Source organism: Typha latifolia, chromosome 2 (assembly GCF_019914945.1).
Source record: "Typha latifolia isolate L0001 chromosome 2, TyphaL0001v2, whole genome shotgun sequence".
NCBI lineage: Eukaryota > Viridiplantae > Streptophyta > Magnoliopsida > Poales > Typhaceae > Typha > Typha latifolia.
Genome location: NC_133087.1, coordinates 3,684,640 through 3,708,770, shown reverse-complemented (window position 1 = coordinate 3,708,770; position 24,131 = coordinate 3,684,640). Strand labels below are relative to the sequence as shown.

The window sequence follows — 24,131 nt, the reverse complement described above, 5'->3', positions numbered from 1 at the left end:
TTAAATTTATCACTTTAAAGTTTCATTTGTGGTCACATTATTATTTTATAATTATATCTAAATAAAAATTAGAGATTTGCTACCGATCAAACCCAAAATTTTACAGATTTTACAATTCACACCCTATTCTGAGAATTTTATAATCCTACTTATTTTTTTCTCATTTAACACCGTAATATTATTTTAATTTACTAACATCTATCAAGTTACTAAAATATTTTCTCTTATTTTATATATTCCTCCATTATCTTTCTCACTTATCTCCTTATATTCGTCTCTCACTACCTTGGCAATTATATTTCCTCATATTTAGACCTAACTATAGAAGAGGTAAAATATTATTTTCTCTATTTAATATTTTTACTATATAATATTAATTATGCTACAAGAATTATTATTGCCATAGTAAATATATACAAGTAAAATAACTAAGATACTTATACTCTATTTTTAGCCCCCACACTCTATTAAATAAATTTTTTATGGGAAAATTATTTTTTACGGCAGTAGTTAAATCTAAATTTATCTATAGTTTTATTGGTCACTTACCCACTTATGGTTATATCTAAACTAAAATTACTATTTTTTTATATATATGTGACTTATCTACAATGCGAATTTGAAATAATTCATTAGACAATATTTTAAATAATTAGACAAGCTTTTTAAAGCATCTAAAACAATAACAATTAAATTTCATATGACAAAAATATAATGAAAAATACATAAATTCAATATATTTATAATATTTTTTATTATCTGAAAATTTTATAGATGCTTTGAAAATTTTATCTAATTATCTATAACTTTATCTGTAATGAGTATTTTCAAATAAATATAATCATAAGGGATAAAATGACATAAATAAAAACTAGAGGAGTGAAGCGACTTTGTTATAAATAAATTACTTAATTTGTTATATATTTAAGAATAATCATAAGGGGATGAATGACATAAATAAAAATGATTGGAGTGAAGTGAATTTGTTATAAATTAACAAATTCATTTGTTATATATTTAAAAATAAGTGGGAATCTAATTATTTTTAAGAATATATAAGAATAAATGGGTATCTAAATACATATCTACTAAAGAATTTTAAGAGCTTAAGAGAGATAAGAAATTACAATCTATTTAATAATACTATATTTGAATTATCTATCTATAAGCACGACATGCTATCCAGTCCAAAAGTAGATATTTTGGTTATTTCTATTTCGATAGGGTCAAGTGGACGGCCACGACGCTTGACGGCGGGATATATATATATATAATAGATATTTGAATATGTATACAAAGGGCGAAACTATTATAATTTATGTTTTTTTTACACTTACTTATTATACTTTTACTTTATAACCTTGAACATAGTTTAGTGGTGACAGTCGTACTCACCTATAATATTAAATATTATTATTTTTTCTATTTTTCTAAATGTAATAAAAGAGAATGTATACTTTAGAATAGATTGAACTAATTGAAATGAGAATATATATTATTTATTTACTATTCTACATAATCACACTCTTTTCTCACCACATTTTTTATTTATTCTAATTTTTATATTTACTATCAAATAAATATATAATATTTTGATATACTAGTCATATTTCAAACATTATCAAGAGATCTTCATCTTTAATAATATCAATAAAAGTATAAATTTATTCGATAGAAAATAATACTTGATAACAGTATTGTTCATCTAGATACTTTTTTATTAATTTATAAAATGTCTTCTTCACTTTTACTACGATAGAAATATTTTTAATGTGTAAAAGACAAGTATTTCTACTTTCATATCAAAATAATATTTTATACTCATTTACTATTACAGTATTGTTTATATGAAAAATGGCTGTAATATGGAGGTATAGAGGTAAATTTTGTTAGCTACTGTGTTTTCATTAAGAGAGTTTAGTAAAAACTATTTATTGCAACTGAAAAAAAACAAATAAAGTATAATTATGTTATTGCAAAGGAAGAATAGATTAATAATATATATTCACTGTCCATTTATCTATATCTCTTTTATATTATACATTATGTTATATAATGATTAAAAATTTTAAAAAGATAAGGTGATGATAACTCTCACTACTAAGATAGGTAATTGTGCAAAAACATAACATATAATAGTTTACGGTGCAAATCTATATATGCAAATTCACATTGAAATCGTTAAAATTTAAATATTTTTCAGTTTTGGATATTTATGATTTCCTATCAATATATTACAATTTAACCCTAGTATCACGTTAAATAACTTAAATTCACGTTCATACTATTGTAAACCTAATCCTACACCTTTATAGAAGGGTGATGATTATAATATTTTAAATAATTCATACGTAGAATGTCTCTATAGTTTTATTCTTAGAAAGCAGATTTAGCCGATGATTAATAAGTGGAACCTTACTAAAATATACAGTAACATTTTTTAGAGATATCATGAAATCTGGAAATTAAAGTTGACACGAATTATCTTTAATTGGAGGCTAAATGTGAAGACCCACATCCTTTAATTAATCCAACTTATAATAAACACAAGTAACCATGTATTCTCAACATCACACATTAGCACAGTCAATAAATCTAAAAAATAATAGTATACAAATAGAGTTTCAACTAAGCATCAAATTTGTTTGAAAAAAAAAATGTTGGATTAATCAAAGCAGACAAGAAGCAGTAATTATTATGCAATCATTTATAAGACCAAAATATCTCAAATGCCAAGGGGCTTTATTCCATCCAACAAAGAATAACACGAAAGAGGAGAGAAGAAACCCCCTCTTCGATCTACACATATCCAGAAAATCAACTCGTCTTCATACAATCCTTTCAACTTCCAAGAAACCAATTAAACGACTACACCAGAGAACACACCAACACACACCAGTCCTAGGACAAACCCATGCATCGTCAGCACTCTCTGCATCGATCCTCCCTCCCGTCCATCTTCGAACGCTCACGGAGAGACGATCCCGGCCGCATTAATCCGGCTTCTAAGTCGACGAACCCGCTGCTCTCCGCCGCCACCTCATCTTTCTTTGTCGAGCTTCCGAGCCCGATCTTTGAGCTGAAGAACTTGACGAGCCCTCCTCCTTTAGCGTCGGCGGCCCGCCGTTTCGGGTGATCGCGGAGGTCGTAGGACCTCTCGGTGGTCGGCGACAAGAGGAGCTGGCGGTCGTCGTCCTCGTACACCACCCTTGAGTGGCGTTTCTTCGATTTCCGGATGAGGAATCCGACGAGGATGATGGCCGAGGTGGCGACGATGACCTTCAACACGGTTACCAGGCCTGGGAGTGAGCTGACCCCAGGAGCCGTCTCGTGAGGAGAAGAAGCGTCGACTTTTCGACTCGGAGCTGCCATTTTCCTCTTGGGTCTACTGCGAGACTTGGAAATTGGAAACTGAAGAAGGAAATGGTGAGATGGTAGCTCAAGAAAGAAGACGAGGACTTTAATGCAAATTTACCTCTGGATTTCTTGAAGACTCGATTTGTTCTACAGCAACGTGCTTGAGCTTGGTCTCGTATTTGTATACTCGGGCTTCTCAAGCTGACGCATTTACCCTTCCCCAAAGAGAGCATTTTCCTCTTGAGCATCAGGGTAAATTTGTCTTTTCAATAACCGCTGAACGGCCTGGACGTGCTGCGGTTAGTAACTTGGCTGGGACTTTCTTGCAACTTTCAATCCACAGTAAGAGCAAAAAGAAAGGGGCAAAATGTAAATTACATAATATAAACACAAACTTTATTTTATTATATATATATATATATTTTTTTTTCTCACACTCGTAAAACCCCGAAAGCATGCACAAACCAAAAAGCAACAAAAGACATCACATTAAACACCTCCATAACTCTTATAATATAACTCTCCTCCATCCATTCTTCTATATTTATACCCTTCATCCTTCTAATTAACCAACCCTGACCTCGACGGTCCTCGGCTTTTTCGGCTCCGGCGGCGGCTTCTTCTCGACCGTCACCGTTAACACCCCGTCCCGATACGCTGCGGTGATGCTCTCCAGGTTGGCGTTCTGCGGCAGCGGGAACTTGCGCATGAACTTCCCCATCCTCCGCTCCATCCTCAGATACTTCCCCTCCTTGTCCTCTGTCATCTTGCGCTCGCCGCTGATGACGAGGACGTTGCCTTCCTCCACCTGGACTTTGACTTCCCCCGGGTTGACCCCGGGCATGTCAACGGTGAGCACGATGGTGCCCGAGGGCAGCTCCTTGATGTCCATCGGGGTGTTGGCCATCGCCTTCCGGTCGCGCACGTAGGCACGTGTCGGTGCGTTGAACGCCTTCTCCATCTCCTCCGGGACTTCCATGAGATGCTGCAGAGCGGAGAAGAACGGGTCATCGAGTCCCGTCACCACGTCCATCTAGTCGTCCGATCGTAGATCAACGGCTTCCGATCCGATTAGTTGATGCTAGCTGCTAGCGTGAGGAGGAGGGGAGGGGAAGTGACGGGTTTCTATATAGATGAGGATGTTTCTGGAGAAGTGTTCGAGAGGGTTCTCGGTGCATGCATGCTTGACGCTGGCACGTGGGTTTGGAGCGTGCCACGTGGCCTCTGGCTTTGCTAGAAGTTGGTAGAGATATCAAGAAAGCTCACTCATAAATCTTCTTCATAAATATTAGGCATAATTAATTACTTCTAGACCGACTTATTGACCATTTTCACTTAGTTATTCTTCGTTACACTTCCAAAATGCTATAAGAAAGGTGACTAAATAATTTTAAGCAATTTAGTAACTATATTACTCTTATTTTATAGGAAGAAATAGAATTAAATAAAGATAAGATAGTTATTTAATATAAATGTCATAAGGAGCTAAAAATATTAGATAATTAAGAATGAAATGTTATAAATAATAAATAAGAGAATCCATATGACAATATGAGAATGAGAGTCTAGATAGTTTAAATTTGTTTTGGCAGATAATAGGATATAATACGTTGGCATCTAATTTCAAGAGTGTAAATGATTCAAGCCTGAGTGAGCTGGCTCTAGTTTAGACTTGACTCGAATTCTTAAAAAATGTTTAGGCTCGGCTAAGCTCAACTCAAATTGAACCCAAGCCATAAGGAGGATGACTTGTCGAGGGAAAAAAAAGGAGATTGATGGAGGAGGAGGAGATTGACAGAAAGACTGTAACGACTTGTCTATAGAGGACGATGAGGAGGCTGACACCGAGGCCGACACTGATAGAGGAGGAGGCAGTTGGAAGAAGACAGGGGAGCTAGTCAACGGAGGGAGAGGAGAAAGAAGAAGAGAAAATGGAGGAGGAGGTTAGGGGTTGAGTTTGTTGGAAGATTTTTGTTAGATTTAGGATTATAGTTAGATAGAGATAGAATAATATAAAATCAAATAGTTATAAATAAAATTTATATAATATATACATATATATAATATAAATATTTCAGCTGAGTCTATCAAATCGAGCCTGAGAAAACTGGCTTTAGCTCATGGTCTGGCTCGGCTCGAAATTTAAAATACACAACTTCCACATAATCCTTTTGTAGCCACATCCACGACTTCTGCGGACAGGGTCCGCTTGCAATCTTGATCCGAAACCCACTATCTGTACATTCTATATAACAACGGAACCAGATTCACCACCCAAAAAGAAGAATTCTCTACGGCGAAATGGCTGAGGAACAGAGCATCGAACACTTCAAGTCCAAGCCGAGGCTTCCCAAATTCGCCGTTCCGAAGCGATACGATCTCTATCTGAAGCCCGACCTCTCATCCTGCAAGTTTACTGGATCTGTTCAGATCACCGTCGACATCGTTTCCCCTACCAAATTCCTGGTCCTTAACGCCGCCGAGTTGGTCGTGGGCGATGGATCCGTCTGGTTCAAGAGTGGGAGCACATCTGAGGTGGTCTTTGATTCGAATAGATTAAATTTGATACTGGCTTTTACTAATGGTGGTTTGTGCCGTTTGTGTCAGGAGTTGCGGCCTTTGGAGATTATTACTGTGGAAGCTGATGAAATCTGGATACTTAGATTTGATAGGGTTCTTCCGGTACGCGAGGGGGTTTTGGGTATTGATTTTGAAGGAACGTTGAATGATAAGATGAAAGGGTTTTACAGAAGGTGATTACATTTCTGTTCTTTGTCGAAATTAGATATCATTTTAGTGGTGATAGAATTTTTACTTTCATCTCTTTGTTGCAGTATTTATGAACACAATGGGGCGAAGAAGAACATGGCGGTTACTCAGTTTGAGCCTGCAGATGCGAGGCGCTGTTTCCCCTGCTGGGATGAGCCTGCTTTTAAGGTTTTACACCGATTAATCTGTTTAACTTGGATTTCCATCTGTAAATTCGTAGTCTTTGGATTACTCTGTCGTTATTAATGTTTTAAGTCCCTGCAAAAAGAAAAAAGAAATCTCGGCAAGTCTATTTACTTGGTAAGTCTAGAAGCATTCACAAATTGATATTAGCGTGACATTAGGTGCTAGGAAGTTTTAAGCAAGGGGACCTAGAAGTGGTTGAGAGAACAATTGGAAGCTAGAGTATTACCTTTTTGGTTTACGTCAAACTTAAAAGTACATTATGTTTTTGTATAACTATCTAATGTTATTACCTATGCCTCATAACTAACACTGTCAACTTCGAGTTCTTACATTTCCTTCATGCTTTAATGTTTGTCATCTTGTTGCATGGGAAGTATGAAATAACCCTAGCTTAGTTGTACATTGGAGCACCATCAAAGTTTCTAATTGGGAATCTCTATGCTGTGTATGATTGTGGCTCATCTGAGGCCTCGGAAAATGTCTCTTTCTTTTTTAACCTTAAAATTTGTCAATATGCTTCCTCTTTGTTGCAAAGGAAGCCTTTTGTTTTGCATGCTATTTCATCGTGAGAAGTGATGATAATAAAGAATGTCTATCATTGATCGCCATCCTAGGACACCAACATTTACTATTTTCTCTTCAAGATTTCCTAGTACATTTGTGAAAACTTGAAGCTAAAACGAACTGTTTATATGCTAGCATTGTATATGTAGGTTACTTCTCAAGCACATGCCATGAAGTTTACTGTACCTATATTCGTGCGAACATTACACGTGCCTTTTCTATTGTTTTTTTTTCCTTTCATCTTTGCAAGGCTACATTCAAAATAACACTGGAAGTGCCCTCTGAGCTGGTTGCTCTGTCAAATATGCCAGTCATTGAGGAAAAGCTTGATGGCCCTATAAAAATTCTCTCCTTTCAAGAATCACCAATTATGTCAACTTATTTGGTAGCTGTTGTTGTCGGCTTGTTTGACTATATAGAAGCCTTGACATCTGATGGTATGGCCAGCAAAGGTGAAACATTATCCTAGTTTGCATTTTTTTTCTTCTGTTTTTCCCCTTATCTTTTGAAAGTGGATGCCTTGTTCACTACAAAATTACGTTCTCTCTCAGGGACTAATATTCGCGTGTACTGTCAAGTTGGTAAAAGCAACCAAGGAAAATTCGCCTTAGATGTGGCAGTAAAGACGTTGGATTTATACAGGAAGTAATATTTTTAAACTGATTTTTGTTAATCATCTTATCACATTTTCTTTCAACTTGGCAGTGTTTTCATACAATCATTTTAATGAGGCCCTGGTAAAAAATAATGCAGTAAATTTACCATATACTGAATATGGATTATGTTTTTGACTTTTTTCTGATCCAAAAATTGACCTGATGAAATTAAAGATACCCCAATCTGGAACTTATGCAAGTGTGCTGTTTTTCCCTTTTTGTGCCAGAAATATCTCCATGTGAAAGTGCTTCTTGCCTTCTTGGTAGTTACCCTTCAGAAATTCAAAATTGTGTATATTCTGCTCTAACTATTTGAATGTGGTCACAGTTAATTATCTGAACTTTGCATATGTAACCTTGGAAATTACACATATGTTCCTACATTAATGAAGTAATTGAGTGCGTCACAATTTATGTAGAGATTTTATTTGTTCATTAGTTATAAAGTAAAGCCAAAAACTTTAATGGTTCAATAAATATGTAACGTCATTTAATACGACTTACTACGGCACGGGTTTGCTAATTTGCCATGGATTCAAAATTATGATACATAAGAAGATGCATTGGATCGATATGTTAAGACTAATTCACCCTGGCCTACTTTCATTAATAGGTTTGAATGATGGATTCTCTTTCGCCTACTGGATCACCTTTTTTTTTTCTTGTGCTAGTAAATTATAGTAGGGAACCTTGGAGATCACATATAACTACATATATATTATCATCAGGTACTTTGCTGTACCATACCCACTTCCAAAATTGGACATGGTTGCTATTCCTGATTTTGCTGCTGGAGCTATGGAGAATTATGGTTTGGTTACGTACAGAGAAAATGCATTGCTTTTTGATGATCGTCACTCAGCGGCCTCTAATAGACAGCGGGTAATCTTTATGCCCTTGGTCGTATATTAATTACTTTCTGTCTGATTATAGTGCATGTTAAATGTTATTCAATCTATCGCAAATAAATGAAGTCATGAACAACTATTTGCTGTGAATATGTTACTTACTATAAACTGAGAAGTAATGTAGAAAAATCTAGCTCCTCGAGAAGTTTATGATCAGTATATGGTGAGTATACTTTGATGCTAGTTTTCTTCTGTTATATTCAGGTGGCAACAGTTGTAGCACATGAACTGGCACATCAGTGGTTCGGAAATCTCGTGACAATGGAGTGGTGGACCCACTTGTGGCTTAATGAAGGGTTTGCTACTTGGGTAAAGAGATGACAAATATCTTTTGTGCACCGAGACACTGTAGTAATCTGATTGGAATATGATGTCTATATTCGCTTTATTAATCACAGGTAAGCTATTTAGCAGCAGATTCCATATTTCCTGAATGGAATATTTGGACGCAATTTCTTGATGAAAGTACCATGGGGCTAAGGTTGGATGCTCTAGCAGAATCACATGCTATTGAGGTACTTCTTGATATTACCAGTTATACCAGTTGAAGCAACTCGGGAATCTTTTTGTATATTATCCTGGAGAATCAGTTGTGATATGACATAATTTTGCATTCTTTTTAGAGTCAAAGCCCCAACTACATGGTACACTACAAGAGATTGATGGTTTTATATGCAATCTACTTGCTTTATTTGATATAGCTTATGCAGAATTTTGAAATGTGAATGGTTATAGTGGGGCTTATGTTAACTTGTGATTAATATTGATTAAAAGAGGTTTAAGTTTTACATTAAAAATCTTCATAGCCCACTGCCAAATATGCTGCACATACTCACCCTTCATAAAAAGATGTTTAACTGACTCCTTTCTACCACAAAAATACAGCCCTTTTATGTGACGTTATCTTCTGGTTAGATTATCTTGGGTTAGAATGCAATTATTACATGCCAACCAAAGAAAAGCTCTAATTTTTAAAGGAGCTTTAATCTTCCATAAGCCCGAAAACAATTTAGAAAGCTAACCCCTATTGCTAAAAAACCTATAAAGGGATTTCACTGCAAAAATACTATTAGTATTCCATCTCCACCTTGGGCTTATCTTTTCCCAGATCATCTTGAATCCCACAATTCACAAAATTTACCAAATTATGCTACACTATTACCATTGAAAGCAATGTAGTGTGAACTCTAATGATGAACTGTTAAATTCACTATGACAGCAAGGGCAACTATGAGCCATGTGAAGTTGTGGACATTGTAGGAATTCTTGTAGTGTATTGTATCATGGTAATTTCAATAATCAACTAACACAATTATTATTGTCCTCATACCAATTGTAACACGAGCAACTTATTATTTTGACAGATGATTGTATTATTAAACACACAAATTAATGATTTACCTTTCTTTTGTCAGGTTGATATAAATCATGCCAGTGAAATTGATGAAATATTTGATGCAATAAGCTACAAAAAAGGGGCCTCTGTTATTCGGATGTTGCAAAATTACCTTGGCGCTGAATGCTTTCAGGTTTAGTAGCTCTAGTGGCAATTTACCAAATAATCTTAGTAATTGGTACTTGTAAATCTTTTCATGAAGAAAAAAGTCTCATGTTATAACTGCAATTATTTTATTTTCCTCGAAGTACACCTTCATTAACTTTGTTCACAACAAACCTTCTAAGTTCTAACTGTACTCTGTTTAGTGCATTCCAGTGTTTGTTCTTCTTCTTTGCTCTCATTCCTATGCTCTTTTCTTCCCCAAGTATTTGTGAAGTGTTAGGGTTTTTTCCACTACATATTTCAAAAAGAAGTTCAATTTTCTTTAATCTATCTAATATCTAGTGTGTTAGGTTGATATTTCCCCTATTCGTTGTAACAATAGCATGGTGATGAGGCTTTTGCTTCCATTCTAGATTGATTACCACCAAAATATTTAAAACTCATATAAATAATGCTAATATTCTGCATATTAGTTTTAAGGTTTGCTGAAAAAATCTGTTATCAAACAGTAAAATTATAATGCTCTGCAATCTTTTAACTAAACAGTGAGTTAGCATTTAGTGAAGATAGTTTTACTTGCATCTCCAAAAACTACTTTTTTCTCCTAGGCCTTATAATTTCATGCAGAATACAGCGATGGAGACAAGATCATTCTTGGAAATCTCATTTATTTGTAAAGTGGTACAGGCAGACCCCAGTATATTGCTCTATCACATGATGGTACCTAATTATTTCTAGATATCTTGAGGTACTTGATACATTGTGATCAATTTTTTTGGATAGCCTTCTATTGACTTGCTTGGTGATCTTGCTTTGATTACTCCAGTTTCATAATGGTAGCTTTATGCATGTTTGTTTCTCTTTGTTTCCTTAGCTACTCCTTGCACTCCAGTTTGATGTTTGGCTGTATAATTAGAAGTTCTGTTGATCATTATGTCTCTTTTTATTCCTTAGAAAGCATTGGCTTTGTACATTAAAAGGTTCGCCTATTCAAATGCTAAGACTGAAGACCTATGGGCTGTTCTTGAAGAGGAGTCTGGTGAACCAGTGAAAGTGTTGATGAATTCATGGACAAAACAGAAAGGTTATCCTGTTGTCTCTGTGAAAGTCAAAGATGGGGAATTGGAATTTGAACAGGTATTTTGATGAAAAGCTCCCTTGATCCTCTCTCATTCTCTATCCTTTTCTTATTCAGTTTTCCCTTTCTAAATCGTAACTGGTATATTATTATAAACATAAGAGAGATATATAGAGATGGTTGAATATTGAGACAGAGAGAAAACCGCTCCAGAATAAGTAGCTCAAGAAGTGAGTAGGCAGTCACAATTTTTAGTTGGGGCATTAAGAGGAAGAAAGGTGAGCAAGAAGCAGCTAAATAGGATTACCTCCAATGTGGTATTTGTAGTTCAGAAAGAAATAACTGTCCCTTTTATTAACCTGTGGATAATTGCCGCCTCTCTGAAGTGAACAAGTAAATATAACAAGAGCATCATACTGAACTTTTCAAATGTGTCGATATGCATCCACTGCTTCAAGTTATTATATGGATAAATTGGGTAAAATCTCTCTTTGTATCACCTTCAAAAGAGGATCATCTCCATGCGGTGCTGTACCACTGAGATGACAGATTGGCATGCAGTGGAGGCAGTCTTTGACAAAAAGACTGTCAAGATACAACCATAAATAGTCATAACTCATACCATCAAGTTCATACTCTTAACTCTTGCATTAACCTTTTAGAGGTTCATACTCTTAACTCTTGCATTAACCTTTTAGAATTTAGAACATATTGTCAATTACAAGGCATTCTGATTTAACTCCTTTATCCTTCTTTGCAGACTCAGTTTTTATCCAGTGGATCATCCGGAGTTGGACAATGGATTGTTCCTATAACAATATGTTGTGGTTCATATACAGCTCAGAAAAAGTTCTTACTGGAAACAAAATGTGAGAAGTTGGAGTTAGCCAAGCTTTTCGATTCCATTGATGCAAACACTGGCTTGTGGGATAAAGAAAACCAAATGAAAGCAGAAAATTTCTGGATGAAACTTAATGTCCACCAAGCTGGTTTTTACAGGGTGAATTATGATGATGAACTTGCAGCTGGGCTAAGATATGCAATAGAGGCCAACCAACTTTCAGCAGCAGATAGATTTGGTAAACTATGTTCAGAGTATCTTTGTAATGTTTCTATTACACATCCTAAATATCATCTTGACATAATCCTTATATAGGCATTCTGGATGACTCGTTTGCGTTATGTATGGCTTGCAAGCAGACATTATCGTCATTATTGACCTTGATGGCTTCCTACACGGAAGAGTCTGAATACACTGTGCTGTCACAGATCATCACGGTGTGTCTCTTTCTCCTGTTTGCATATATCGAGTGGAAATGATTGTGCGATTTGTGTCCTAAGCTTTACTTATTTTTGGCTTGACAGATAAGTCACAAGGTTGTCACTATGGTAGCTGACGCTGCTCCAGAATTGTTAGATGACATCAAAAGTTTTTTTATAAGCCTTCTTAGACGTCCTGCAGAGTAAGCTCGTTCGAACCATAGAACTTTAGATCCTTTAAATACTAAATGTAAGTACGGAAATGTGGCACATTTTGTCAAAACATTTCAGTTTTCCAGCGAAAATTTAGATTATAATGGGAAATAAGCATTATTCTAAGTTTCTAACAGACACGTGGTGCCTTAAGATGGTATATAGAGTTAACTTAACATTGTCATCAATGATCGTAAACCATGAGTACCATTGGTGTTTCTCATGGTTAATCATACAAGGAATTGGACCAAAACTGGTAACCTTGTTATTGGCATTGAAGCACCTAATGGGAATGATATGGAAAAAGATTTCATGAAATTAAATTCTGCTGAATTGCTTAAGGACAGTTTTAGGATAACACTTTATTTGTTGACTGCTTGAATAGCATATTTACTATAGTATAAGAAACAATAGGCAGATGATACAACATGTTTAAAATTATTGGATTAGTTGCTTTATAAATAATATAATTCTTTGATTCTTTTACTTAGGACAAAAGATGGGAAAGATACTTCTGTTAAATTCACAATTCTTTTGGATTTCAAACTCTCCGTCATGTTTGTGTTGCAAATACAAAAGAGTGGATTATTGATACTTTTCATTATTTGTGATCTTTTTGCTTTTTCTTCCTTGACAAGTTAACTGGACTTCTCTTTCTTGCAGGAAGTTAGGTTGGGACCCTAAGGACAACGAAAGCCACTTGGATGCAATGTTAAGAGGGGAGCTCTTGACAGCTCTTTCTGAATATGGACAGGAAATCACCCTAAATGAAGCAGTCAGGCGTTTTAATGCCTTCTTGGAAGACAGAAATACATTGCTCCTTCCTCCAGATACTCGCAAGGTTATTTGGTTTAATTGCTAGTTCTGATGTCACCCATACAGATATTAAAAGTGGATATTTCACAATCTTTTCTTTTGCAGGCTGCATATGTTGCTCTAATGCAGACAGTAAACAGTTCTAACAAGGTTGGATATGGATCTCTTCTGAGGATTTATAGAGAAACTGATCTGAGCCAGGAAAAAGTTCGTGTTTTAAGTATGTTGAAGCTCCTCTGTCAGCTATTTTAAATGATTTATTTTTTGCATTGGTGTAAAGGTCTCTTTTCTCTTTCTCGGTAGGTACTTTGGCATCTTGCCCTGATCCGAGCATTGTTCTTGATGCCCTGAACTTTCTGCTTTCTTCTGAGGTATTCAGCACAATGATTTTCTCTTTTAAATCGCCTTCATTCATCTAAGTGAAAGAAACTTAACTATTTTTAAATCCTTTTAGGTTCGGAATCAGGATGCTGTCTATGGGCTAGGGGGAATCAGCAGGGAAGGACGTGAGATTGCATGGACATGGGTGAAGGTAGTAACTTCCCCCAATATTAGTTGAGAGAAGTTTTCTACAATAGTTCATTGTCTGCTTAGATTCCCATGATGGCAAATGCAAGGCATATATATAGGGAAGGAGCTTTGACTGGGTCAAGCCAAATCTTCTTAGTATTTGACTTAGGATGACCTAACTGATATATCTTATTAATTCACATTGAGGAATGTAGGTTTAAGTTATATAGCTTTATGTGACAAACTTACGACGCACCGCAGCCTGAATTTGAAGTACCATTGGCATGGTTGAACCTGCAACCATTTGGCGCAGGACAATATTGCTGGCTCTAATGCAACAACCTCTTTAATGTGAGATGTTTTGGTTGGATGTTAAATTTGGTTTTGGTAGTGTAGGAATGGGTTCATATATGCTTTGGTAGAGTATAGCTTGGTCCCTACCCTGACACAATTGCTCAAGATGCAGTGCTACATGATATATTTACTGAGTAGCACTACCTTATATTGCAATTGGCTTTATTATCTGGGATTGTTATATGTTGCTTACTTAATGTGGTATGGAAGAACAAATGTATACTTGTAAATAGTAGTACACTAATATGATGATATTTACCTGCAAATACAACTTAATTTGCTACTTTACAAATAACTCTCTTTTTGTCAAAAGAACTACTGGAAATACGAAAAGTTGTAGCAAGAATAATGTGCTCGCACTCACTCACAATTTATTTGTTGAAGGAATTTGCATCACTATGTTCATGCACAATTCGTTTTTGTTGTAAGACCTCAATATGACGATCTTATCCATTTCATTATGTTGAACTCTTGATTGTTCTGTATTTATTGTTTCCCTTGGTTGTGCAGGAAAACTGGGACAACATCACAAAAACTTGGGGCGGGTTTCTGATCACTCGTTTCATTAGTTCTACTGTGTCCCCAGTAAGTAACAGGACGCCATCTTTATGTTTACAGTAACCAATCATGATAAGCATATTAAACTGATCATCTTGTTTCCTTGCAGTTCTCGTCAGATGAGAAAGCTGATGAAATAGAAGAGTTCTTTGTTAGCCGCGCCAAGCCTAATATTTCTAGGACAGTGAAACAGAGCATTGAACGAGTTAGAATTAACGCGAAGTGGGTCCAAAGTATTAGGAATGAGAAGTGTCTAGGTGATGCAGTGAAGGAGACAGCCAAAAAATTCTAGATCATCTTTGTGCATCAATCAAAGATGTGCAGGCGTCTGTTTTATCATACTCAAATCTACTCTGCCTAGAGGTGTTTCTTTTCCCCGGGGCAGTAGTTTGCTGAATGTTGTGAAGAATAAATTAGAAGAAATTATCTGCAATCTAGAATTTGTAGTGTAAAAGTTCTATCATATACTGTTTCCTCTTGGTCTACTAGTAATGAAATGATACTGTTGATTTTTGCTTGAGCTAAAGTAAGGTAAGGTGCCAATCTATGAAAAATTGATTTATTGTTATTCGTATGTCATAATTTTGTCTGCAACTCCTAGTAGACTACAACAGGGAAATAAATACCTCTATAATAATTTTTGTGAAATAAGCAAATGACTATAATAAGGATTTTCAGATTTGAATTCCCACGGTATTTAGTAGGATACAATTAAATTCTCACTTCTCTTAATTTTATTTTGGGGGTGAAAATAGATATTTCTCTCTGAGATATTTAACTCAAGGAATATATTTTGAAGAAAAAATATACTCAGGTGAGCATCGTTCCGTCATCATTTATTATAGATCTTAGTTTGCAAAAAATGATAACATCAATAGGACACGGGTCCTTGGATGAAACATAAATAAATGTACCAGCCACAACTATTATAGAGTTGATAGTTACTCATTCCTAAGGCCAAGGAGATTGTAGAATCAACTACAATTCTAAACTCAAAAAATTATTATAGAGAAAATATTTGATGGTTTTGTGGTTTAGCGGCTTAGAGGAGTAGCTCAGCAGAGTAATTGCTTGGAACAATATTTTAGCGGAATTTAGTTCGGAGTAATAATTTGATGACGCACATGATTTAATGTCTAGATTAGATGGCTTAGTATATTGATAAAAACTTAGTGAGATTTTAGTGCCGCTATATCTAGGGATGATAGGTCCTTTGTTCAATCCATATTTAGTATTCCGTCTCTTAAATGATAAAAAAAAATTAAAATAATAAAATAAAGAGAATATATATATATATAGAAAGAGAGAGAAAGGGAAAAGAAAACCATACGTAGACTTCTTGTTGGGCCTTGGTATTTTGGATTTGGGTCATCAGAGACGGTCTCATGGGCTTATATACCGTCTCCAACTGCGTTCCTAAGTCGGCATCGGATCCAACGTATCTCACCGTCTTCTATTGCTAACAGCCGCGTTCTATTTTCCAGTTGTTCCTCCCCCTAGGGTTCGCTTCCAAACTCCGAAGCGAAGGCAATGGAGGACGGGAAGCATAAACCCCACCGAGACGAAGCAGATCGGAAGGAAGACTCGAGGAGAGAACGAGATAGAGATCGGGATAAGGACAAGGATAAGGAGCGTAACGGGGATAAGCACCGTGATAGGGATCGCAATCCCGAGTCCCGTCGGTCGGAGCGGGATTCCCGGCATAAGGAGAAGGAGCGAGATCGAGCTAAGGAGAAGGTGAGGGATCGGGATAGGGAGAAGGAGAAGGAGAAGGAGAAGGCAAGAGAGAAGGAAAAGGAGAAGGAGAAGGCAAGAGAGAGGGAAAAAGAGAAGGAGAAGGCAAGGGAGAGAGAGGAGAGAGAAAGAGAGAGGGAGAAGGAGAAGGAGAAGGAGAAGGCGAGAGAAAGGGAGGAGAGGGAAAGGGAGAGGGAGCGGGCTAGGAGGAGAGAGGAGAGAGAGCGGGAGCGAGAAAGGGAAGAGAGAGAAAGAGAAAGGGAGAGGGAAAGAGAGAGGGCGCGGGAGAAGCGAAGGGAGTTGGATAGAGACGAGGATATCGAGCACGAGCGGAAGCGACGGAGGAGGGAGAGCTCCAGGGAACGTGACCGTGATCGCAATAGGTACCGAGAAGGGAGTGAGGATGGGAGGAGAAATAAGGATGAGGAAGAGGTCGATAACAGCGAGAAGAAGAAGAAGACCAGAGAAGAGGATCTCGAAGAGGAGCAGCGGAAACTGGACGAGGAGATGGACAAGAGGAGGCGGCGGGTGCAGGAGTGGCAGGAGCTGCGGAGGAAGGAGGAGCAGGAGAGGGAGAAATTGGGGGATGGTAACTCTGAGGAGGAGCCTAAAGCTGGGAAGAATTGGACATTGGAGGGTGAGTCTGATGACGAGGAGGCTGCCCCAGTAAAGTCAGATAAGGATATGGATGTGGATGAGGATAGCAAGAAAGATGAGAATACAGATGCTATGGTGGTGGATTTAGTGAATGGTGGTGATTCTGTGTCGAATGGGACTGGAGGTACCGATGATGGTGAAGAGGAAATCGACCCATTAGATGCATTCATGAACTTGATGGTATTGCCTGAAGTTGAGAAACTGCAGAGTGTCGATAATGCTGTTAAGTCTGATGATAAGAAGGGTGCAGAAAAGAGGACATCTAAAGATATTGTCAGCAATGGTGATCAATCGAAGAAAGGGCCAAAGAGAACAATGGGAAGGATAATTCAAGGAGAAGATTCAGACTCTGATTATGAGGATCTTGAAGATGATGATGCAGCACCGGAGGATGAAGATGATGATGATTTTATGAAAAGAGTGAAGAAGACAAAGGTTGAGAAGTTATCAATTGTAGATCATTCGAAGATTGACTACCCACCATTTAGGAAAAATTTCTATATTGAAGTGAAGGAGATATCTAGGATGACAACTGAGGAAGTTGTAGCATATAGGAAGCAACTTGAACTGAAGTTACATGGGAAGGATGTGCCAAAGCCTATCAAGACATGGAATCAGACTGGGTTGACAAGTAAAATTTTGGATACCATCAAGAAGCATAATTTTGAGAAGCCAATGCCTATTCAAGCTCAGGCACTTCCTATCATCATGAGCGGCCGAGACTGCATAGGAGTTGCAAAAACTGGTTCAGGTAAAACTCTAGCTTTTGTTTTGCCAATGCTGAGACACATTAAAGACCAGCCACCAGTTGTTCCTGGGGATGGGCCTATTGGACTCATCATGGCTCCCACAAGAGAGCTTGTCCAACAGATACATAGTGATGTTAGGAAGTTTTCCAAGGCCTTGGGCATTAACTGTGTACCAGTTTATGGAGGTTCTGGAGTTGCTCAGCAGATCAGTGAATTAAAACGGGGCGCGGAAATTGTTGTTTGCACTCCTGGTAGAATGATTGATATTCTTTGTACAAGTGCTGGCAAAATTACTAATCTTAGAAGAGTGACTTATCTGGTTATGGATGAGGCTGATAGAATGTTTGACATGGGTTTTGAACCTCAGATCACCAGGATTGTTCAGAATACCCGGCCGGACCGTCAGACTGTTCTCTTTTCAGCCACCTTTCCTCGCCAGGTTGAGATACTTGCAAGGAAGGTCTTAAGCAAGCCTGTTGAAATCCAAGTTGGTGGAAGGAGTGTCGTAAACAAGGATATCGCTCAATTGATTGAGGTCAGACCTGAAAATGAGAGGTTCTTAAGGTTACTAGAATTGTTGGGGGAGTGGTATGAAAAGGGTAAGATCCTTGTTTTTGTTCATTCACAAGATAAATGTGACTCTTTGTTTAGGGAGTTGATTAAACATGGTTATCCCTGTCTTTCACTTCATGGTGCAAAAGATCAGACTGACAGAGAGTCAACTATTTCTGATTTTAAGAGTAATGTTTGCAACCTGATGATAGCTACTAGTGTTGCTGCCAGAGGTTTAGATGTGAAGGAGCTTGAGCTGGTCGTGAACTTTGATGCCCCAAACCATTATGAAGACTATGTTCACCGTGTTGGCAGAACTGGTCGAGCAGGACGGAAGGGTTTTGCTGTAACATTCATCTCTGAGGAAGATGCACGGTATGCACCAGATCTAGTGAAAGCCCTGGAACTTTCTGAACAAGTTGTTCCTGCAGATCTAAAAGCCCTAGCTGATGGCTTCATGGCGAAAGTCAACCAGGGAACAGAACATGCCCATGGGACTGGCTATGGTGGAAGTGGTTTCAAATTCAACGAAGAGGAAGATGAAGCGAGGAAAGCTGCAAAGAAAGCTCAGGCGAGAGAGTTTGGGTTTGAGGAAGATAAATCAGATTCCGACTCTGATGATGAGGTGGTTAGAAAGGCTGGAGGTGATCTGCCACAAGCTACTGCTCTTGCTGTCCAAGCTGCTGCAATAGCTGCTGCTTCAAAGGTTGCTATGACCTCTGCACCTCTTACAGTTACAGCAGCTCAGTTGCTTTCTACTGGTGGACTACCTGCTGGGACACTTCCTGGTTTAGCTGGTTTACCAACTGCTTCTGCAGCTATACCAAGTGAGGCTGCTGCCAGGGCAGCTGCTTTAGCTGCTGCCATGAATTTACAGCACAATTTGGCAAAGATACAGGCTGATGCGATGCCCGAACACTATGAAGCAGAACTGGAGATCAATGATTTCCCACAGAATGCTCGTTGGAAAATCACACACAAAGAGACTTTGGGTCCAATCTCTGACTGGACTGGAGCTGCTATTACTACAAGAGGCCAGTATTATCCTCCAGGTAAGACTCCTGGTCCTGGAGAACGCAAACTGTACCTGTTTATAGAGGGCCCCACTGAGTCTTCTGTCAAGAAAGCTAAAGCTGAAGTGAAACGGGTGCTTGAGGATTATACAAATCAGGCATTGAATCTTCCAGGTTCTGCACAACCAGGCAAGTACTCTGTTCTTTAGGAGTCATGGCCATTCCTTACAATATGAGATTATAAATTGTTGTAAAAACTCTGAGAAATTCTGCTGGAAATAGATCTTGGCTGAAAAATTTGCTGGCATTTCCATCCGATGTGTATATGGTGCCTGTTTATTATTTTTTGTATTGTTTTGAACATCTTGAAGGTACTTGGATCTACTGAGATAATTTTATCACTCCTTGTAAATTTTTTGTTTTCTTTATGAGTATGTGATCTTGACTCATTGGGCTTTGATTGCTCGTGATTCGGTGAACCCAATTCAGTGGATTTGTAGGTATTCTTGAATCTGCAATTTACTTTTTGTATTCCAAAGTCTAGCTAATTATTTTGATTTATTTGATAACTGTAGATGCGTGACACAGGGCGTTAAGCTTGCATAGTTTAGCAAGCTATGCAGATTGTTCTTCATGTTAACTCCTTGTTTCATCTATCCTTATCTTTTCTAGGCAGGAAAAGAAAAATTTCTGGTTCAGTTCACTTGGGAAATTTGTCTTCGAAGTAGCAGGCTGATAGCTTGATACTATGTTTGTGAACCAACTTTGTTTTTCTTAATTTTGCCCTTATGTGATGGAGTATAATTGATTGTTCAATGAAAAGATGGATACCTCTAGTGTATCATTTGACTATTGAAAGTTATAGATAACACTAGTGGGAAATCATTTATGTGGGAACTAAATGAGGTGGTTTAGACACATGCAACTTAGTTCATGTAGCAACACTAGTAAGGAGGTTAACTTAGCAAGTAATATACGCTTTGATAGGAAAAAAAAAAATTACAAGCAGAAGTAGTTAGAAAAAGATATAATATCGCCTTAATTTAGTAGAGCTCCTTGCACAAAATAGAGTCAAGCTCAGTCAAATGATGGAAAATGAAGGATACTACTAACGAATCCAAATAGTTGGGAGTTGCGATGACAAATTTTGTTGTTTATTGCTGTTTTTTGACTTGATCATTTAGCAGGGTTGGTTGACCCTACTTACTAATTATGCATTGAAATCTGAACTTACAAGATTAGTTGGCACAATCTGAAATTCTCTTTCTTGAGCGGTTTTGCCATTTTTGGTTGGAATCTGTTGTTGGGATGATAAATAGTACGGAGTGGCATAAATAGTCATTTATGAGGTATTCTGATTAAGAAACACTTAGGCAGTTATTGGTAACCGCCTTGCGTGAAATTTTGTTGTTCTTGCTGACAAATGCTTGGTAGAAATGCAGGGCTGATAACTTCTTGTTAGTACATGGTACCAGAAACAACTGTACACAACTAAGTGAAATTTGGAAGAGGAATGGATTTGAAATAGTTTATGTTTAGTTATACATGAGCCACCTAGATAAGCATATATGCAGGGTACTGTTCTGAGTCAGTGGACTACAATTTGCTGAACCGGATCTGTAAACCAGCTAATTGAGTGAAGTTCTCTATGATTTTGTTGTAAAGAAGAATCATTAGGTAAACAGAATTCTTGGATAGGTGAAAATTCATCGAGTAGCTCAGATGTGGGTTGAATATGAGGGTTGATGTTTGATGCTAGCTGCAGGTTTAGTATCTGAATGTATCAGATTTGCCGTCAGTTCTGACAGAAGGAGCAGTAGCAAAGAAAAGAAAGAGGGTGGCTTAAAGTTTTGAGAGTTCTGTCTTCCAAAGTGAGTGAGTGATGAAATTTCTTTTTTCTTTTTTGCCACGACTCTAGGAAGCTAATTCTTTAAGGATCGGCTCCTTTTGACATCACTGTTAAGCTTTGGAATCATGTCACCTTGAAGTGTGCTGCATTTGGTTAGTTATACAGTTCCACATTTTGTGATGCTAAGATGGAAATACTGGAACATTGGGGCATCTGAACGGTTTTTGAAATTTTAGTTGGCTGTTGGACTTTAGTAAGCTCTTCAAACTGTAATATACTTTTAGTATCAGTATGGTCTTTTTCTGCTTTTATGATATCTTGATTTGTTCTGGATTGTAACCTTGAAGAATGGTGATTTTGATCAAGTCTTCCACCATTGATCTTGTATTTATTCTTCTTTTGGCATGGGACAATGGCTTGTGGTCCTGCTTGCCTATGTTGAGGTGGTCCTACAATTGCACAGATCTCAGGAAGCTCAAGGGCTGGTGTTCTATGAGGGCTCATATATGGTGGGACTCGGTTCTTTTAGATCTCTCTCCCCTCATTTTATGTTTTCCTGATATAATTATATTGGCTTTGTAGGTCATGGGGAATGCCAGCAGTTTCTGACTGCTTCTCACAATTCACCACAGATATTGAAGGTTTTTCTTATATTTGGCCTTTTTCTCATGCTTTTTTCACTTTTTGCTCTTATACTAAGTTCCTTCTACTCAGTAAGTCGAGGTAGTAATGTGAGAAGCATCTTTTCAGGATGATATGAGCTCTGCTGATCTGATGTCTACTAGGTCATCGGTTGAAATATAAATAGCCATAGAGAGATAACGGTCTAAAATCCTGAATTTTCTTTCACATCTGAGTCTTTTTTATTCCAGTTTGTGATCATCAATTGTGCTCTTTTCTGTTCTGAAACTGCTATATGTTCTCAATTGTCACCCAGAGCTGAGAAGGTGAGGATGCTCTTTCCACACCATGAATTTTTACATTTCTGAATTTGTCATCTGGTCTACTGGTTTAAAGCATACAAAGAGGAAAATAAAAGAAAGTCTTAAATCATTCTAGGTAGGATTTTCGACTGTTGTCAGCAATCACTCATCAATAGAGCTGCAGTTTGTACTTCACTTTAGAAGAAGAGCTTTGGCATTCCTGGCAAAATCATAGAACTTACTTGTCTCAAGTTTTGCACCTTTTCCGTTCTTCCTTCTTGGTCCTGAACGAAAGCTGAAGCTATAGTGGGTAACAGTAGATTTAATGAGAGCTATAGTGCCACCTTGTTTACTGCTTGGATACTGTATATGCCTATCAAGTAGTGGTACTTTTGTCTTCTCCCATTACTTTTATCTTCAACTTATAAAGAACTTTCAAAGCTCTCTATATATAAACATAGAGGTCGTTAGGATGACTAAGCTAAGCGTCGCTTAGCTGACTTCAAAGTCTTGTTCTGGTGAAAGGACAAATCCAGTGTACTTGGTCATAGCAAGTCATTTTCTCTTTTACTGAGCCTTAATACTTGAAATTCTTATTTAAAAGGAAAATATATTTTTCTAATTGATTCGAGCCAGTGACCTACCTGGTTCCCTGGGCCAGTGACATGTGAAACTCAATATCATACTCATAAATAGGTCAGAAATTAATAAATTCTTGCCTTTATTCAGTGATTCCTTTCATGTGTTTTAGGACTACAGAATGTAGACAAAAAAAAAGAAGCAAAACCTAAATTGAACATAACTAGACAAAAGATGAATGAAACACCAGTAGACATATTTATGCAACTGAACTAGACTCGGATCCTCATGCACTGTTCTCTGGGTCTGGTGCAGTTTGGTTGTAATCCTCTTCCTTCCGAGCCACACAGAGACAGACCACCGTCAGTCCAGCTCCCACTGAGAAGAACAAGAAAACATACTCCAAAGAAGAGGTGGATAACACCATGAAGGAACGCAGCAGAAATGACACCAGTGTGAAGCCAACCGCCAGAAGCATCACTCTCTTCTGGATCCGAATCAGAATTACACCACTAGTATAGATGATTGGGTACGTACATATGCCTATGCTGGTGAAGAAGCTTAGCCAAATGGTGGCTATGTGAGCGTTGTAGATGATCCGGTGCTCGCCGTCGACGGTCTTCGGGATGTTGACGTAGAGCACCATGTCCGTGGCTGCGACGGCGAGGGCCACAGGGGTCAGTAGCTTCGCGAGATGCTTCGATTCGGCTTGCCGGGTCTCGGCATGGGTTGGAGATGAGCCTGATTCCAACTCTATCGTGTTGCCGGTGTTGGTGATTACTGAGAGCTTGATTTCTTGACTTGGCTCCAATTGTTCTTGGGGTTCTGATGGTGGGGAGGATTCATTGGTGAATTTGCTGAAGCTCAGGAGGCGTTTGAGAGATGAGTTAGAAACGAACAAGTATGACAAGCAGGAGAAGCCGATAGCCATGATTGCTTAATGACCACTTTGGCATAAAAAGGAGGATTTTGTTCTCGTTCTTTTCGATCTTAGTGGAATATAAATAGTATGTCTCATTTAAAAAAATGATAATAATAATAATTCTTGCTTACGTCTATGATTGTGTCACGGTGATGACCAAAAAAAGGTGACCTCATCGTCCTTAGTCAGAGCCACAATAAAAAAAAATGACCGCTAATTGGGACATCAATTTTGAGATAAAACAAATTTCTAATGATATTGGAACAATCAAATTAATTAGCTACACTAAAAGGTCTCTGTTTTTTTTTTTCTATAATAAAGGCTCAATATTCAGGAAATAATAAGTAAAGAATTAGAGGTTGGATTCAAGAATTAATCGTGCTCAAAAGATCAATGATCATGTCCTTTCTCTGTGGAGTTAGA

At 37.5% G+C, this 24,131-nt stretch overlaps 3 protein-coding genes across 4 annotated transcripts; 2 read left to right on the top strand and 1 right to left on the bottom strand.

Moving 5' to 3' along the window:
* Positions 1 to 3,741: 3,741 nt before the first annotated feature.
* On the bottom strand, positions 3,742 to 4,446 carry LOC140782363 (17.1 kDa class II heat shock protein-like). The gene has a single exon (XM_073128885.1). It carries the CDS (start codon positions 4,388 to 4,390, stop codon positions 3,923 to 3,925), a length of 468 nt encoding a protein of 155 aa, XP_072984986.1. The 5' UTR covers positions 4,391 to 4,446; the 3' UTR covers positions 3,742 to 3,922.
* Positions 4,447 to 5,630: 1,184 nt separating this feature from the next.
* LOC140782032 (aminopeptidase M1-A-like) lies at positions 5,631 to 15,256 on the top strand. Of its 2 annotated transcripts, none has more exons than XM_073128368.1 (19): positions 5,631 to 5,892; positions 5,965 to 6,110; positions 6,192 to 6,294; positions 7,127 to 7,313; positions 7,428 to 7,521; positions 8,261 to 8,414; positions 8,645 to 8,749; positions 8,839 to 8,955; positions 9,856 to 9,969; positions 10,896 to 11,078; positions 11,780 to 12,098; positions 12,176 to 12,297; positions 12,385 to 12,482; positions 13,156 to 13,333; positions 13,414 to 13,528; positions 13,612 to 13,679; positions 13,763 to 13,840; positions 14,683 to 14,757; positions 14,840 to 15,256. In XM_073128368.1, the coding sequence occupies exons 1-19, from the start codon at positions 5,659 to 5,661 to the stop codon at positions 15,020 to 15,022; spliced, it is 2,673 nt and encodes an 890-aa protein (XP_072984469.1). In that variant the 5' UTR covers positions 5,631 to 5,658; the 3' UTR covers positions 15,023 to 15,256. The 2 variants fall into 2 exon arrangements, with proteins under 2 accessions (XP_072984469.1, XP_072984468.1); XM_073128367.1 differs by having other exon boundaries at positions 5,632 to 5,892; positions 7,127 to 7,328.
* Positions 15,257 to 16,159: 903 nt separating this feature from the next.
* Positions 16,160 to 23,844, top strand: LOC140783003 (DEAD-box ATP-dependent RNA helicase 45). Its single transcript, XM_073129944.1, has 3 exons — positions 16,160 to 21,793; positions 21,867 to 21,925; positions 23,102 to 23,844. Exon 1 carries the CDS (start codon positions 16,261 to 16,263, stop codon positions 19,642 to 19,644), a length of 3,384 nt encoding a protein of 1,127 aa, XP_072986045.1. The 5' UTR covers positions 16,160 to 16,260; the 3' UTR covers positions 19,645 to 21,793; positions 21,867 to 21,925; positions 23,102 to 23,844.
* The last annotated feature ends 287 nt before the right edge of the window (positions 23,845 to 24,131 follow it).

What these genes read in the sequence shown, in the direction of transcription:
- LOC140782363 (XM_073128885.1), bottom strand. Translation starts at nt 4,390, where the DNA reads ATGGACGTGGTGACGGGACTCGATGACCCGTTCTTCTCCGCTCTGCAG.
- LOC140782032 (XM_073128367.1), top strand. Translation starts at nt 5,659, where the DNA reads ATGGCTGAGGAACAGAGCATCGAACACTTCAAGTCCAAGCCGAGGCTT. An exon ending in TGATGGTATGGCCAGCAAAG is followed by an intron (nt 7,329 to 7,427) that starts GTGAAACATTAT and finishes GTTCTCTCTCAG; the next exon opens with GGACTAATATTCGCGTGTAC. An exon ending in CGGCCTCTAATAGACAGCGG is followed by an intron (nt 8,415 to 8,644) that starts GTAATCTTTATG and finishes TGTTATATTCAG; the next exon opens with GTGGCAACAGTTGTAGCACA.
- LOC140783003 (XM_073129944.1), top strand. Translation starts at nt 16,261, where the DNA reads ATGGAGGACGGGAAGCATAAACCCCACCGAGACGAAGCAGATCGGAAG.